This window comes from Schistocerca cancellata, unplaced genomic scaffold (genome assembly GCF_023864275.1).
Source record: "Schistocerca cancellata isolate TAMUIC-IGC-003103 unplaced genomic scaffold, iqSchCanc2.1 HiC_scaffold_1132, whole genome shotgun sequence".
Lineage (NCBI taxonomy): Eukaryota > Metazoa > Arthropoda > Insecta > Orthoptera > Acrididae > Schistocerca > Schistocerca cancellata.
Window position 1 is genome coordinate 153,872 of NW_026047131.1, and position 15,327 is coordinate 169,198.

A 15,327-nucleotide genomic window follows, 5' to 3' on the forward strand; every position below is an offset into this window, starting at 1 on the left:
ATAACTTCGGCTATCTTAACACACTTCCTGTCCGACCAAAACTCCCAGCTTGTCACACATTACTGCTATAGCAGTTGAAATTTCAGTAATATTGATAGTTCTGATGTGAATGCCATAAATGAAATGTTACCTGTGTTCTGCCTCAGTTAATTTGTAGTTAAATTAGGAATGAGTTGAAAGAGTATAAGAACCATAATACAATTACCTGAGATCCCCTTTTGCTTTGCTAAGGTTAGCTTACCTTGTTCACAAAACATTGTAATATTCATTGAATATTGCAGCAGGAAACACTTCTTTTACTACATTTCTGTCCATAAACATTAACATTGTTCACATTAAATGACCAGTCTTTCCAATTTATGGGCTAGACACAATGTATCTTATGCTTTCCTTTTTTGTTACGAGCTTCAGGGTTCTCTGGGGCAGTGCTGTCTCTGAGAAGTGGTGAATCTCCACAGAGTGCTGTATTGTGGTAACCAGTTGCTTGTGGAAACAAGATGTCCGTCCTCCCGATTTCATGCACATTTAAACAAATTCTCTACTTCTCACTTATTACTCACTTAGCAAAATTCCTATGTGCTGATGACGATCACTCACTGGAAACATAGCAGTTGTATAAGTACTGTATGTCACTGGAATTTGGCTGCAATAATTACACATCTGTTTGAAACTGACTGACAATATTTCATTCAAAATAATTTCTATTGCTGTTTATACATTTCTCCCACCTCTCCAGCAGGCTATGAATTGCATGCAAAAAAAAAACCAACAACAACAACAACAACAGTAGTTCTTTCGAAAAGAACCAGTCAGTGAGACATTTTCATACATTTTCATATGAATTTAAGCGTTGTTCAGTAAAAGCGTGTCCCAGTGATGCAAATAGATGATAATAGGACGAAGCCAAGTCTGAAAACTAAGCAGCATGCCCTAGTATTTCTCAACTGAATGCCTGGGTCATTTCCCTGACCCATTTTTCTGTGAGATGGGGTGTTATCACGGAGCAATACGACTTTTCTTTTTCCCTATTTTGGTCATTTTTTACTTAATTCTCGAATTAAATAGATCATTTATTGTTGGCAGTGATCAGTGTGATTGGCTTCACCAGATTTTAGCAGCTCATAATAGATGACATTCTTCTGGTCCTACCAAACAGAGTATCGTCTTTTTCCAAAGCAATTTGGTCTTACACTGGATGTCTATGGTTTGCCTGGATTCACATTTGATTTACAACACTTAGTATTCTCAAAATTATCCATTTTTCATCACCTGTCGCTATTTGATGGAGAAACGACTTTCTTTTTATCTGGTGAGTAGTATTTCCCAAGTGGTCTTTTGATCTGCTTTCCGTATTTTATTCAGTTCATGCTGAACCAATTTTCCCACTTTCTGCATCTTTCGCATAGCTTTCAACCAAAAAGAAATGGCTTTTTGAGTTCCATTCAATTGTTCTGGGGGTTCCTGTTGAGTTTGAGTATCACTGCCCATCATCCTCACCCACTCCCCATTATCTTCAAAACCTGCAATTGGTTGTCTTCTAACTTTTTTGGTGGTTTCCCACGCTCTTTTCTCACATCAAAAAAATGAATCTTGTCCGTAACTCTTAGTTTGTAAGCAAAAAACTTGACAAGTTTACAGGTTTGAAACAGATACCGATGTACGGAACTTGGATTCGTGTGCACTGACATTCGTCATCAGCCGTTTCAGGAAGCAGATGGAGCTGCAGACGCGGTCTCACAGGCCCTACACTGATGACTAACACTATCTATAGGGGAATTCCTGTTTCATACTTCTGCATCTGGTACAGGTAGTAAGTTATCACTTTTATGAAGTGATATGTTATAATAAGAAAAACATCATTAGCTTTGTCCAGTTACACTGAACTATTTTACTGACAACCTGCATTGACTCATAAATAGTCCTGTCTATGCATGGGGAGGAAACAACATTTTGGGGCACTGCTTTTTAAGACAACTGCTACACAACTGATTATTTTAACACAAAAAATTACAGTTGTCCTTATCCTACAGATTGTCTTCAACACCGTAGTGGTTTACTAGACGCGGTCCTGTTTGAGGTGGGATGCCGTTTTCTTCCTAGCGAGTCGAGGTGTGTTAAACTTCGACGCACACCATACCACTGCACAACTGGTATTTTTCCACATTAAGAGACAGTTGTCCAGAGGAGAAAGAGACAGTACGTGAAATGAAGGAAACATCAAGACTAAATGGGGATCTGTCCCATATCTTTGCATGTGAAGCAAGGAACTTACCCACAGAGCCACACCACTTGTGTGTCTAAACAAGCATTTCTCTCTTACAACTTAAATAGCATTCTCTGAGAAAATTCTCCCCGTGACAGAACTCAAAATACCAGTACAGAATGCACTAGCTCTTGCTCCACATCCACTGGCTTGCTCGAATGACTGCATGCTCCACCTGCTGCAGCCTATCCTCGACTTTCTCACTGCCTTATATTGTTTATCTGTTCTTAGTCTAGACAGCACAGAGTGAATTATTTATAGTAGTAGTAGTAGTAGTAGTAGTAGTAGTGGTAGTAGTTGTTGTTGTTGTTGTTGGTTGTTGTCTTCAGTCCTGATACTGGTTTGATGCAGCTCTCCATGCTACTCTATCCTGTGCAAGCAGCTTCGTCTCCCAGTACGTACTGCAACCTACATCCCTATGAATCTGCTAAGTGTATTCATCTCTTGGTCTCCCTCTAAGATTTTTACCCTTCACGCTGCCCTCCAAAGCTAAATTTATGGTCCCCTGATGCCTCAGAACATGTCCTACCAACCGGTCCCCCCTCCTTGTCAAGTTGTGCCACAAACTCCTCTTCTCCGCAATTCTATTCAGTATCTCCTCATTAGTTGTGTGATCTACCCGTCTAATTATCAGCATTCTTCTGTAGCACCACATTTCGAAAGCTTCTATTCTCTTCTTGTCCAAACTATTTATCATCCACGTTTCACTTCCATACACAGCTACACTCCATACAAATACTTTCAGAAACGACTTCCTGACATTTAAATCTATACTTGATGTTAACAAATTTCTCTTCTTCAGAAACGCTTTCCTTCCCATTCCCAGTCTACATGTTATATCCCCTCTACTTCGACCATCATCGGTTATTTTGCTCCCCAAATAGCAAAATTCCTTTACTACTTTGTGTGTCTTACTTCCTAATCTAATACCCTCAGCATCAACTGATTTAATTCGACTACATTCCATAATCCTCGTTTTGCTTTTATTGATGTTCATCTTATATCCTCCCTTCAAGACACCGCCCATTCCGTTCAACTGCTCTTGCTGTCTCTGACAATTACAATGTCATCGGCGAACCTCAAACTTTTTAATTCTTCTCCATGGATTTAAATACCTACTCCGATTTTTTCTTTTGTTTCCTTTACAGCTTGCTCAATATACAGATTGAATAGCATCAGGGAGAGGCTACAACCCTGTCTCACCCCCTTCCCAACCACTGCTTCCCTTTCATGTCCCTCGACTCTTATAACTGCCATCTGATTTCTGTACAAATTGTAAATAGCCTTTCACCCCCTGTATTTCACCCCTGCCGCCTTCAGAATTTGAAAGAGTATTCCAGTCAACATTGTCAAAAGCTTTCTCTAAGTCTACAATGCTGGAAACGTAGGTTTGCCTTTCCTTAATCTAGGTTCTAAGATAAGTCATAGCGTCAGTATCGCCTCACGTGTTCCGATATTTCTACGGAAACCAAACTGATCTTCCCCGAGGTCGGCTTCTACTAGTTTTTTCATTCATCTGTAAAGAATTCACGTTAGTATTTTGCAGCTGTGACTTATTAAACTGATAGTTCGGTAATTTTCACATCTGTCAACACCTGGAAAAAACTTGGTTCAGTTTTGGCCACCAGGTGTAAATCTGGCACTGTACCTTGTACGACAGTATGGCATCCGTGCTGTATTGACGAGGTGCTTTTTTTTGTAACTGACTGTGCAGTACATTCCCCAGATGGTGCTAGTGCTTGGGCTGTGTCACAAAAATTTTCTATCCCATGGTCAACAGTACGGAAAGTTTTGAGTTTTATTTTACACTAGTATCTGCACAACAGCCAGACAGTGCAGTGACTGGAATCTCTGAATCAGCAGCAACATTCTGAATTTGCTCTTCGGTTTCTGGCACAGATCAAATTTTATGACATGTGGCCTGACATCATTTGAAGCAATGAGGCACATTTTACACTACAGGGTGCAGTGAATGCACAGCACAGCCGAATTTGGGGTACTGCTAAACCTTGTGTTACACTCAAGAGCCATTGTCCTTTCTGTATGAAATAGTGTAATGTGCATTCGTGAGTACCTATACAGTGACGAATTCATATTATCGAGATGTCCTCTTACAGCACGATTCCTGCTTTGGAAGACAACTCTGTGGAAGCCACTGTTTTCATGCAAGATGGAGCAACATCTCGTGTCGCTCGCCCGATGAAAGATCTGCTTAATGCAACCTTCCGTGATCGTTTTATGTCTAGAGATTTTCTAGATGCATGGCCTTCGAGATATGAAACCACATGACTTGGTTCTGGGAAGATCTAAAATAATGTGTTTACCTGGGACACATTTGGTCTCTATGTGCTCTGAAGGCCAGTAAACAGAAATATGTTGCTCAGATTTTACCAGAACTGCTGCGGCCAACTGTCGATCGCATCATTTCACAGACACAGCATCTCGATGTCTCTGGTGCTCGTATTGAATGAATTGTGTAACAGATTAAAAATAAAAACAACGCTATGACTTTCTTGCTTGTTTGACCTTTTCTGCCCATGTCCCATTCCTAATCCATTACATATGGATACATTTCTATACATCTTTCTAACATTAACACTAGAGATGGGGGATCCGCTCTTGAACTAATTCATAGAGTTCAATCTTTCAAAGGAGTGAACAATCAGTGATTCAGAAAAAAGAACGGTAGCTCCAAACGTTTCCCACGGCAGAGAGAGAGAGAGAGAGAGAGAGAGAGAGAGAGACGGAGCATATCAGCAGCGCCTCTGCTGGTCACAGCACACTGCATGCCACACAACACAGCCAGTGCCGGCCTCTGCCCTGCTTCTACCTTGGCTGCCTGCATTGTGCAGTGCCCCATTGGATTCTGTGTTTCACATATGCCGTGCCGTCTCTGTGCGTCGTCTGCCGTGTGCACTGTGCAGTGTCTGGCGCAGCTTAACTTCGCATCGCACTCTGTCGGCGATCGTTGCAGTCGCACGTCCTGCCCTCTGGGCAGTTGATGCGAGCAACAGGACAGAGAGCCACCTAGCGGATAACATAGGAACTACTTGCAAAAACCTGCTCGTAAGGGAACGGACGATTTGTCTCTGAGCGGGTGAGTTCACCGCTCCCCCCCACCCACGGAACTCGCCCGCTCGACGCTCACCCCACCATCTCGACTCTAGCCAGAGCATCGAGCAAAGCGACTCAGGTGTCACTCCGGTCTCTGCGGTCTCAGCTCACGCAGTAATACAGCTCGCGGCTCGACCTGCTCGACTCAGCGCCTCTGCATCGGAGTTCGTCCCCACTGGATATTGTTCTTCGTAGTAATACCGCTATGTATATTACATTATTATGTTATGTATACATCAATTGTTTTTATTTTATTTTTATTTGTTTAAACTGATTAGATTAGGTTCCTGATGACTCCTCTTACTATAGGATTTTTATTATGGACACTCGAATTTACGCTTTAATTACGAGCGAACCGATAAACGTATCGCAAAATGTGATACACCAATATTTTCCTTGTTTTATTCTGCGTAAGGCTATATGCAGCACTTTCGTTTTACAGTCAAATTTACATATTTTTTTCTTATTCTGGTACGGATTCTGCGATTTTAGGCGTCTTCGAAAGGAAACGTTCACTTTAAAAATATATGGCTTGCGATGTATTTGTATGAGGTTAATGAAATTTTAATACATTATAGCCAAATATATTGTTAATGTAAATCTCAAGTTACAACATTTTCCGATCACCCAAAGAACCACGATAGTGCAAAATAAATCAATAATCAAAAACTTTGTCATATCGTGGAAATTTCAATAAACAATACAAAATTCTTACTCATTATCTGTGTTACTTCAAAATAGGATCAAATAAGATCAAAATACAGGTATAGTACTGGAATAAACCAAGTTTAAAGGGCAATGTGCCTTCCATTTATTTTCTATTGTAAATGAGTGGTGAGTCATGAAAAAGAGCTAATTCATTTCAGGGAGTGAACAGTTCTGATCGAATCTCTGAAAAGAACAGTTTTGCCCATCTCTAATTAACACCACCACATTTGCGTCTGGTGGCCAAAATTTGAAGTAATTTTTCCAACGCATAAATCATTCCACCTGAACATGTCTACAAAGTTTCACTGTCATATGATGATCACAGCCTACACTGGACCTCTGTGGATAGCTGCAGTTCCTCTCCTCTTGTGCTCTCAAATGGAGGTAGGGGCAAAAAACTGTTTCCGTACAAGCCCTGATTAATCTCCTCTTAGTGGCCCTTACACAAGATGTATATTGGTGGGCAGTAGGGTCATTCTCCCATTTCTCACAAATTCCAGTTCTATAATTTTTCTCAGTTGTGATTTCCTGAAAGAATGCCTCCTTGCCTCCAGGTATTGCAATCTGAGTTCACAGAACATTTGCGTAATACTTGTCTGTTAATGGACCGATGTCAAAGAATAGCTATGTAAGGTTCTACCAGTATATGAAAGCTCTCTGCAATGCTGCCTACAGTAGGATCAGGTTATATAAAAAAATGGAGAATGATACTTTCTAAGTCGAGATGAGAAGTGGCTTCCTCTGCAACACCACTAAAGTGGTTTTCGCACACAGCTTGAGAGGGAAACACTATGCCAACTTTGTGAGGAGGATTTTTCCTGTTTTTAGGAATAGTATCATAATGAAATTGCTCTATGAATCTAGAAGATATGAGAGGGGCGGGGGGGGGGGGGGGGGGGGGGGGGACAGATTTCTTTTATGAAAGTACCTTTGCTGGCACACTGAACGGGCAAATAACTTAATGAATGCAGCAAGGTAACACCCTCAACAACCAAATACATACAGTTACATTAACAACAAAATAAATGCTATAGTAGACCTCTTCACTTACCTGCTTAGCATTCTTGCCGTACGATGTGATGCAATTACTGTCACACATTAGCTTCATGCCATTCTCAAGCTGCTGAGATGCTGCTTTCACAGTCAAAGTTAGGTTGTTCAGCTCACGAATTTCATGTAGCAAACTTGAAGCTTTTTGATCTGAAATAAAACGGGTGTCTAATACGAGTAACTGAAAGCTGTAATACTACAAGTCCTACAACGACCACACTTCCTCCTAGACCAGGATCATCTACGCGAAGACTCTACACTCTACATGCATCAATCATGCATCACTCGTGTTGTGAATGAAATATGCTGTTGAAGGAATAGAGAGAAATGCTCTTTAACTTAGTTGCTGAACAATTGCAGGAGGAAGCAAAATTTCTTTTACACATGACAATGTTACTGTCAAATGGAGACTAAGGGAAACATTCTTGGCAGGGTAAGTTGATAATTGCAGGAAAGAGGGAATAACTAAGTTTATAACAAACAGCATCAGTATTGTATGAGGTTATTTAATAATACTAGCATAGAAAGATAATGATAACAGAACATTTCAAACATGACCTGGGTGAAAATAATGGATGTTAATCTACACAATAAGAACTGGGTTGTCATGTTCTTTTAGAAGACCTCAAACATTCCTTGAGTGTTCAAACAAATTTCGGGCTTGCAGCTGCTCGTCGTCCAATACCTCGCACGATATTTCAGCTAGACACCTGCCAGTCATCTTCAGGTGAGCCGTCGCAAACTGGCGAAAACGTCCTCCGTTCCGCAATATATAGCGTACTGTAACTATTCTGCGCATGCGCCGAAAACTTGATAGATGAACCACACTGCCCGCCGGCAGCGCCCTCCCTGGTGGAATAGTGGAACTCAGTCGCCCTCTGCATTGCCGTTTGCCACGGCCGTTGTCGCACTGTCTTCTTCGATTTGAGCAAATCGTGGAGATGATGGGATTCCGTGCGCTGTCCAACTGGTAGCCACTGTCACAGTTTAACAGATTTTCCGCCAGTTGTATTTCTATGGATTCTTTAATAATGGAGTCCCAGAAAGACGATGCTGTGAACAAAATCATTGTTTTCTCATACTCCATTGAATGTCCAATAGAAATACAACGTTGAGCAATAGCGGACTTGCTTGGCTGCAAAAGGCAGGTGTAACGTTGATGTTCAGTGCAGCGTTCTTTCACGGTGTGTGTGGTTTGACCTATGTAAGCCATTCCACATTGGCACGGTATCTTGTAAATTCCGGCCTTTCGTAGTAACAGACTGTCCTTAACTGATCCCACAAGGTCCGCAATCTTTGATGGTGGGCGGAAAACCACTTTTACCTGAAATTTTCGGAGGATTCTTTCTATTTTAAACGAAGTGTTGCCAACGAAAGGAAGAAAAGCTAAAGATTGTTCCGGCTTGTTCTCTTCTTTATTCACTTCCTGCTTCTTAGTTTTAACTGTTAGTGCCCTGTTAATCTGCTGGATGGGATATCCATTTTCACTGAATACTGTCTTTAGATGGGTGAGTTCTTGAGGTAAGCTATCTAGATCTGAGACAGTATGAGCTCTATGAACAAGTGTTTTAAGCAAACTCATGGTTTGCAATGGGTGATGGCAACTCGATGCTTGCAGGTACAAATCAGTACGAGTGGGATTCCGGTAAACTGAATGCCCTAGAGAACCATCATTCTTCCTTCGAACCAGGGCATCCAAGAAAGGCAAACAACAATATTTCTCTATTTCCATGGTGAACCGGTTGTTGCTATAAATGGAGTTGAGGTGATGTAGAAACTCTATTAATTTATCTTCTCCATGAGGCCACACTATGAAAGTGTCATCCACATACCACCAAAATACTGTTGGTTTCAGAGTAGCTGATTCAAGGGCTCTCTTCAAAATCCTCCATAAAAAGGTTGGCCACGAAAGAGACAGGAGGCTACCCATGGCGACACCATCAGTCTGTTCAAAATAATCTTGATTAAACATAAAATAATTTGCAGAAAGAGCGTGCCTGAACAAAGCAGTGATATCAACAGGAAACATGTTACCAATCAGTGTCAAAGAATCTGCAAGAGGAACTTTTGTAAAAAGTGAGACCACATAAAAACTTACTAGAAGGTCTACACTGCTAAGACGAAGAGCCCCCAGTCTACTGATAAAATATGTGACGTGAGCACTTGCCTACGAAAGGTCTCAGTAAGGAAGTGAGATGTTTAGCTAAATCATATGTAGGAGCTCCAATGTTGCTCACTATTGGACACAGTGGAAGACCCTCTTTATGAATCTTTGGAAGGCCATACAGTCTCGGAGGTACACAACCATGTGGTCTTAACCTCTTGATGGTCTCTTGCGGTAAGGAGGAGGAATTTAATAGTGCTGAAGTTTTCCATTGCACACGTCCTGTAGGATCGTAATCAATCCTCCTATAGGTAGAGTCACTTAGCAGACCATACCTCTAGCCTTCTAAACACCACAAGGTAACAGGGCACTAACAATAAAGAATCCTCCGAAAATTTCAGGTAAAAGTGGTTTTCCGACCACCATCGAAGATTGCGGACCTTGGGGGATCAGTTAAGGACAGTCTGTTACTACGAAAGGCCGGAATTTACAAGATACCGTGCCAATGTGGTATGGCTTACATAGGTGAAACCACACGCACCGTGAAAGAATGCTGCACTGAACATCAACGTTACACCCGCCTTTTGCAGCCAAGCAAGTTCGCTATTGCTGAACATTGTATTTCTATTGGACATTCAATGGAGTATGAGAAAACAATGATTTTGTCCACAGCAAAATCTTTCTGGGACTCCATTATTAAAGAATCCGTAGAAATACAACTGGTGGAAAATCTGTTAAACCGTGACAGCGGCTACCAGCTGGACAGTGCACAGTATCCCATCATCTCCACGATTTGCTCAAATCGAAGACAGAGTGCGTCAACGGCCGTGGCAAACAGCAATGCAGACGGCGACTGAGTTCCACTATTCCACCAGGGAGGGCGCTGCCGGCGGGCCAGTGTGGTTCATCTATCAAGTTTTCGACGTATGCGCAGAATAGTTACAGTACGCTATATATATTGCGGAACGGAGGACATTTTCACCAGTTTGCGACGGCTCACCTGAAGATGACCGGCAGGTGCCCAGTTGAAATATCGTGCGAAGTATTGAATGATGACCAGCTGCAAGCCCGAGATTTGATTGAACAGTCAATTCGCCAGGAAAATTTTAAAGTTCACATTCCTTGAGTACTCACCTTTCTTCATCCACATATTCTGTTCTCTCCAACTGCAGTTCTTGGTGATGTCTCTCTAATCTCTTCTCACCTTTTTTCCAACATAACCAAACACTAGACTGTCTCACTAGAGGAATTCATAGTTTTGAGCACTGGGACATTTGTCTGACTAACATCTATCTAATGTTACTGTCAAGTGACAAGCTTTTGGAACTTGGGAGAGTATGAACCACAAACTGGTTATGAAGAAAGCTATGAGTGATGAAGTCGGCATGTGCTAATAACTCTTACAATGCATCTGTTTCACGGAAATGAAATCAAAAGTCATCATCATCTCCGTTATGGAACTGCCTGAAATAACTAATTGTGTTTCTTTATATGTCGTTGACATTGTTTTGAAATGTTACTATTGTCCTCTGTGATTCTGCTGGTTTATCACTAGAAGTTAGTGGAAAGTAGATGCCCAGCAAATATGACAGAATATAAAAAACAAATATCAGTTGGTGCTACAGCAAACCAATCTTCAAATTATATGTTGACAATTTTTATGCAGTGTTTCATGTTTTTCATTGTCCTGAAAACTAATGTCTTGGTACGGTCCTATTAAACAACCAGCTCCATATTGCTAACAGAAGACTTACAGTTACAATCAGAATAAGACACCGCTGCATCACCATTTTGTTACCAACTTCTGAATATTAATCTTTCATAGAGTGCTAAATATTTAGGCACTGTTTGAACAATTTTATGAGCCAGTACAAATGTAAGCTTCAACTATACAGGGAGGTCCATTGATCATGACTGGGCCAAATATCTCTCGAAATAAGCATCAAACAAAAGAACTACAAAGAACGAAACTTGTCTAGCTTGAAGGGGGAAAGCAGATGGCGCTATGGTTGGCCCGCTAGACGGCACTACCATAGGTCAAATAGATATCAACTGCATTTTTTTAAATAGGAACCCCCACTTTTTATTACATATTTGTGCAGTACGTAAAGAAATATGAATGTTTTAGTTGGACCACTTTGTGATAGATGGTGCTGTAATAGTCACAAACACATGGCTCAATTTTAGACGAACAGTTGGTAACCGGTAGGTTTTTTATATTAAAATACAGAACGTAGGTACATTTGAACATTTTATTTCAGTTGCTCCAATGTGATACATGTACCTTTGTGAACTTATTTCTGAGAATGCATGCTGTTACAGCATGATTACCTGTAAATACCACATTAATGCAATAAATGCTCAAAATGATGTCAGTCAACCTCAATGCATTTGGCAATACCTGTAACAACATTCCTCTCAACAGCAAGTAGTTCGCCTTCCGTAATGTTCGCACATGCATTGACAATGCGCTGACGCATGTTGTCAGGCGTTGTCGGTGGATCACGATAGCAAATATCCTACAACTTCCCCCACAGACATAAATCCGGAGACGTCAGATCTGGTGAACGTGCGGGCCACGGTATGGTGCTTCGACGACCAATCCACCTGTCATGAAATATGCTATTCAATACCGCTTCAACCGCACGCCAGCTATGTGCTGGACATCCATCATGTTGGAAGTACATTGCCATTCTGTCATGCAGTGAAACATCTTGTAGTAACATCGGTAGAACATTACGTAGGAAATCAGCATACATTGCGCCATTCAGATTGCCATCGATAAAATGGGGGCCAATTATCCTTGCTCCCATAATGCCACACCATACATTAACCCACCAAGGTCGCTGATGTACCACTTTTCAGAGCCTCTGTGGATTTTCCGTTGCCCAATAGTGCACATTATGCCGGTTTACGTTACCGCTGTTGGTGAATGACGCTTCGTCGTAAAATAGAACGCGTGCAAAAATCTGTCATCATCCCGTAATTTCTCTTGTGCCCAGTGGCAGAGCTGTATACGACGTTCAAAGTCGTTGCCATGTAATTCCTGGTGCACAGAAATATGGTACGGGTGCAACTGATGTTGTTGTAGCATTCTCAACACAGATGTTTTTGAGATTCCCAATTCTCGCTCAATTTGTCTGCTACCCGATTCTCGCTCAATTTGTCTGCTACTGATGTGCAGATTAACCACAACAGCAGCTAAAACACCTACTTGGGCATCATCATTTGTTGCAGGTCGTGGTTGACGTTTCACATGTGGCTGAACACTAACTGTTTCCTTAAATAAGGTAACTATCTGGCGAACGGTCTGGACACTTGGATGATGTCGTACAGGATACTGAGCAGCATACATAGCACACGCCCATTGGGCATTTTGATCACAATAGCCATACGTCAACACGATATCAACCTTTTCCGCAATTTGTGAACAGTCCCTTTTAACACAGGTAATGCATCCCGAAGCAAATACCATTCGCACTGGCGGAAAGTTACGTGATACCACATACTTATACGTTTGTGACTATTACAGCGCCATCTATTACAAAGCGAAAAAAGTGGTCCAACTAAAACATTCATATTTCTGTACATACTACACGAATATGTAATAAAAATGGGGGTTCCTATTTAAAAAAACACAGTTGATATCTGTTTGACCTATGGCAGCGCCATCTAGCGAGCCAACCATAGTGCCGTCTGGTTTCCCCATTCAAGCTAAACAAGTTTCGTTCTTTGTAGTTTTTTCGTTTGACGCTCATTTCATGAGATATTTGGCCTAGTCACGATCAATGGACAACCCTGTATACACCTTTTCATTCACATAATACTGAATAATTTCCTTACTTTCAAGCTGTTAGCCCATCACGCAATGTCAACCAAGAAATAGTGAAATCACAATGTGTAGATTGCCGAGTATGACTGTTTTTACCTTCAAAATATGGCAGTTATAATGCTTTTATGGGATCAAAGGCTGTGTCTACGAAATTGCAGACAAGGCCAATACAAAAATGACAGATTACATTTCCTGAGGACAAGCTGACATTGTCACCTTTAATTCCCATGGCAAACAGACATTACCTGCTGTGTCATGCTGTGGGGAAAAGGGGAGGGGGTGGGGGGTGGGGTGGGGAGAAGACTCAGCACCATAGCCAACTGTGTGATTGTCTTTGGCACTCCTCACAAAAGTGATACTGTTTGCCTCAATGACACCTTGGAGGTGGGACTTAATTGGGCATTATATTCCGCCTGTTACTCTGCCTTTTCATTTGGCATTAGTCAAGTTTTTTCAAAGCTTTCATTTCACCAGTCAAACAGTCCTGACACTTTCTTTGGCTGTGTGCACTGCATAACCTTGACAACAATGTCACTGACAAAGTGGCTACATACAGACAAGACTTCTACCAGAACTTACAGAAAGCCCATCCTTGTCATTACTTCTGAATAATCACATCTCCCTGGAGAAATGTAGGACCATATGAGGCAATACTGATCCTGCCATTTATCTTAGAAGATTGGTTAAAGAAAGGCAAATCAGTGTTTATAGCATTTGTAGATTTACATAAATTCTTTTGACAAATTTGACTGGAATACACTATTTGAAATACTGAAAGTTGTATAATTAAAAAAGGGAGCAAAAGACTATTTACAACTTTTATAAAAACCAGAATGCAGCTGTGAGTTTGAGGACACGAAAGGGAAGCAGTGATCAAGAATGGAGTGAATCAGGTTTGTAGCCTATCCCCAATGCTATTCAATAGGTAGACTGAACAAGCAGTGGAGGACAACAGAAAAATTTGACAAAGGAATCAAAATGCAAGGAGAACAATTCAAAAATTTGACATTTGCAAGCAACACTAATTTTGTCACACATTAAAGGTCTCTGAAGAATGGTTGATCACAATGAATGTGTCTAAAAGGAGTTGTAAAATGAAGACAAAAAGTGAAACAATGATGCATTCCTGGAGCAAAGAACTATCTAGATGTTGACATGAAATCACATCTGCTACAGTGCTGCGGATCTGAGAGCAACTGTATAACTCCTATCATCTCATCGAATTGATCACGGTAGAGAAAATAGTTCAAGTATAATACACTGAAAAGGAAACATCTTTGAAATGAGTATATTTATTATGCATGTATTTTTTTATTACCAATGTACTACTAGTTCCTTTATGGTTGATCACAACAAATTGTGAAATGTTAGTTACATGTTCTTTACTGATGACCTTCAGTCTCTCTCTCTCTCTCTCTCTCTCTCTCTCTCTCTCTCTCTCTCTCTCTCTCTCTCTCAACCCCCCCCCCCCCCCTCCTCCCCGCTCTTTCTTCAACATCATGCAACATGTGGGAATGCATAACACTGGAAATTCCTGGATGGAATAATGCATATATGTCGATGTGAAACCTTCCAAAAAGATTTTCAGATGATGTCATGTGGCTCTGCTTCTAAGAAAGATATTGGATGATTGCAGAGATGCCTATAATCTTCTGACAGAGTAGCAGCACATCAATTACACTGCAGTAAAGGAAAAACTTTCTAGCAACCATCAAAGTAGTATTTAAGCAGTCTATCCTTTTAATGGTGCCCATGTCTATATACTTTTAGCAATTCCTTTGCCTGAATTCTCATACATTTTTCTCCAACTTTAGCACTTTCTGTAGCACACTCTCAAAAACAGTTTATGACACCATTTGAATGATCACTACTGGGACTGAATTTCAGCAGTATGGTGGTATAAATATTGAAACACTACGAGTAATAGTAATATTAACAATAATTAAAATCAACTATTGCATATTACAAGGCATTAACTAACCAACATTGGAAAAGACGTACGTTTTTCTTTGATCTCTCTTTTAAGAGATTCTATCCTCTCCTTTTGTGCTAATTCCTTTGCTTTCTTTTCCTGGACTTCCATTTTTAATGCTCTGTATTCTCTTAGCAATGCTAACCTTTCTTCTTCCTTTGACTGCAAGAAATAAAATGCAGCATTATTAATAATTAGTTGTTATTTTTGTGGGTTTGGCTTGAATGTAATGACAACTGGACTGATAGACCAGTGTCAGTCATCAGATAGCTGTTTATGGAAGA

General features: G+C 40.8%; 1 protein-coding gene across 3 annotated transcripts in view; it reads right to left on the reverse strand.

The window, feature by feature from the left end:
- Positions 1-15,327, reverse strand: part of LOC126159398 (disks large homolog 5-like) — a 76,833-nt gene that overhangs the window by 44,293 nt on the left and 17,213 nt on the right. For all 3 annotated transcript variants that reach the window (XM_049916514.1, XM_049916515.1, XM_049916513.1), the window contains exons 3-4: positions 15,073-15,205; positions 7,137-7,285 (exon numbers count right to left, since the gene is read on the reverse strand). In XM_049916514.1, the coding sequence (XP_049772471.1) occupies positions 7,137-7,285; positions 15,073-15,205 (282 nt within the window). The remainder of the gene's footprint in view (positions 1-7,136; positions 7,286-15,072; positions 15,206-15,327) is intronic.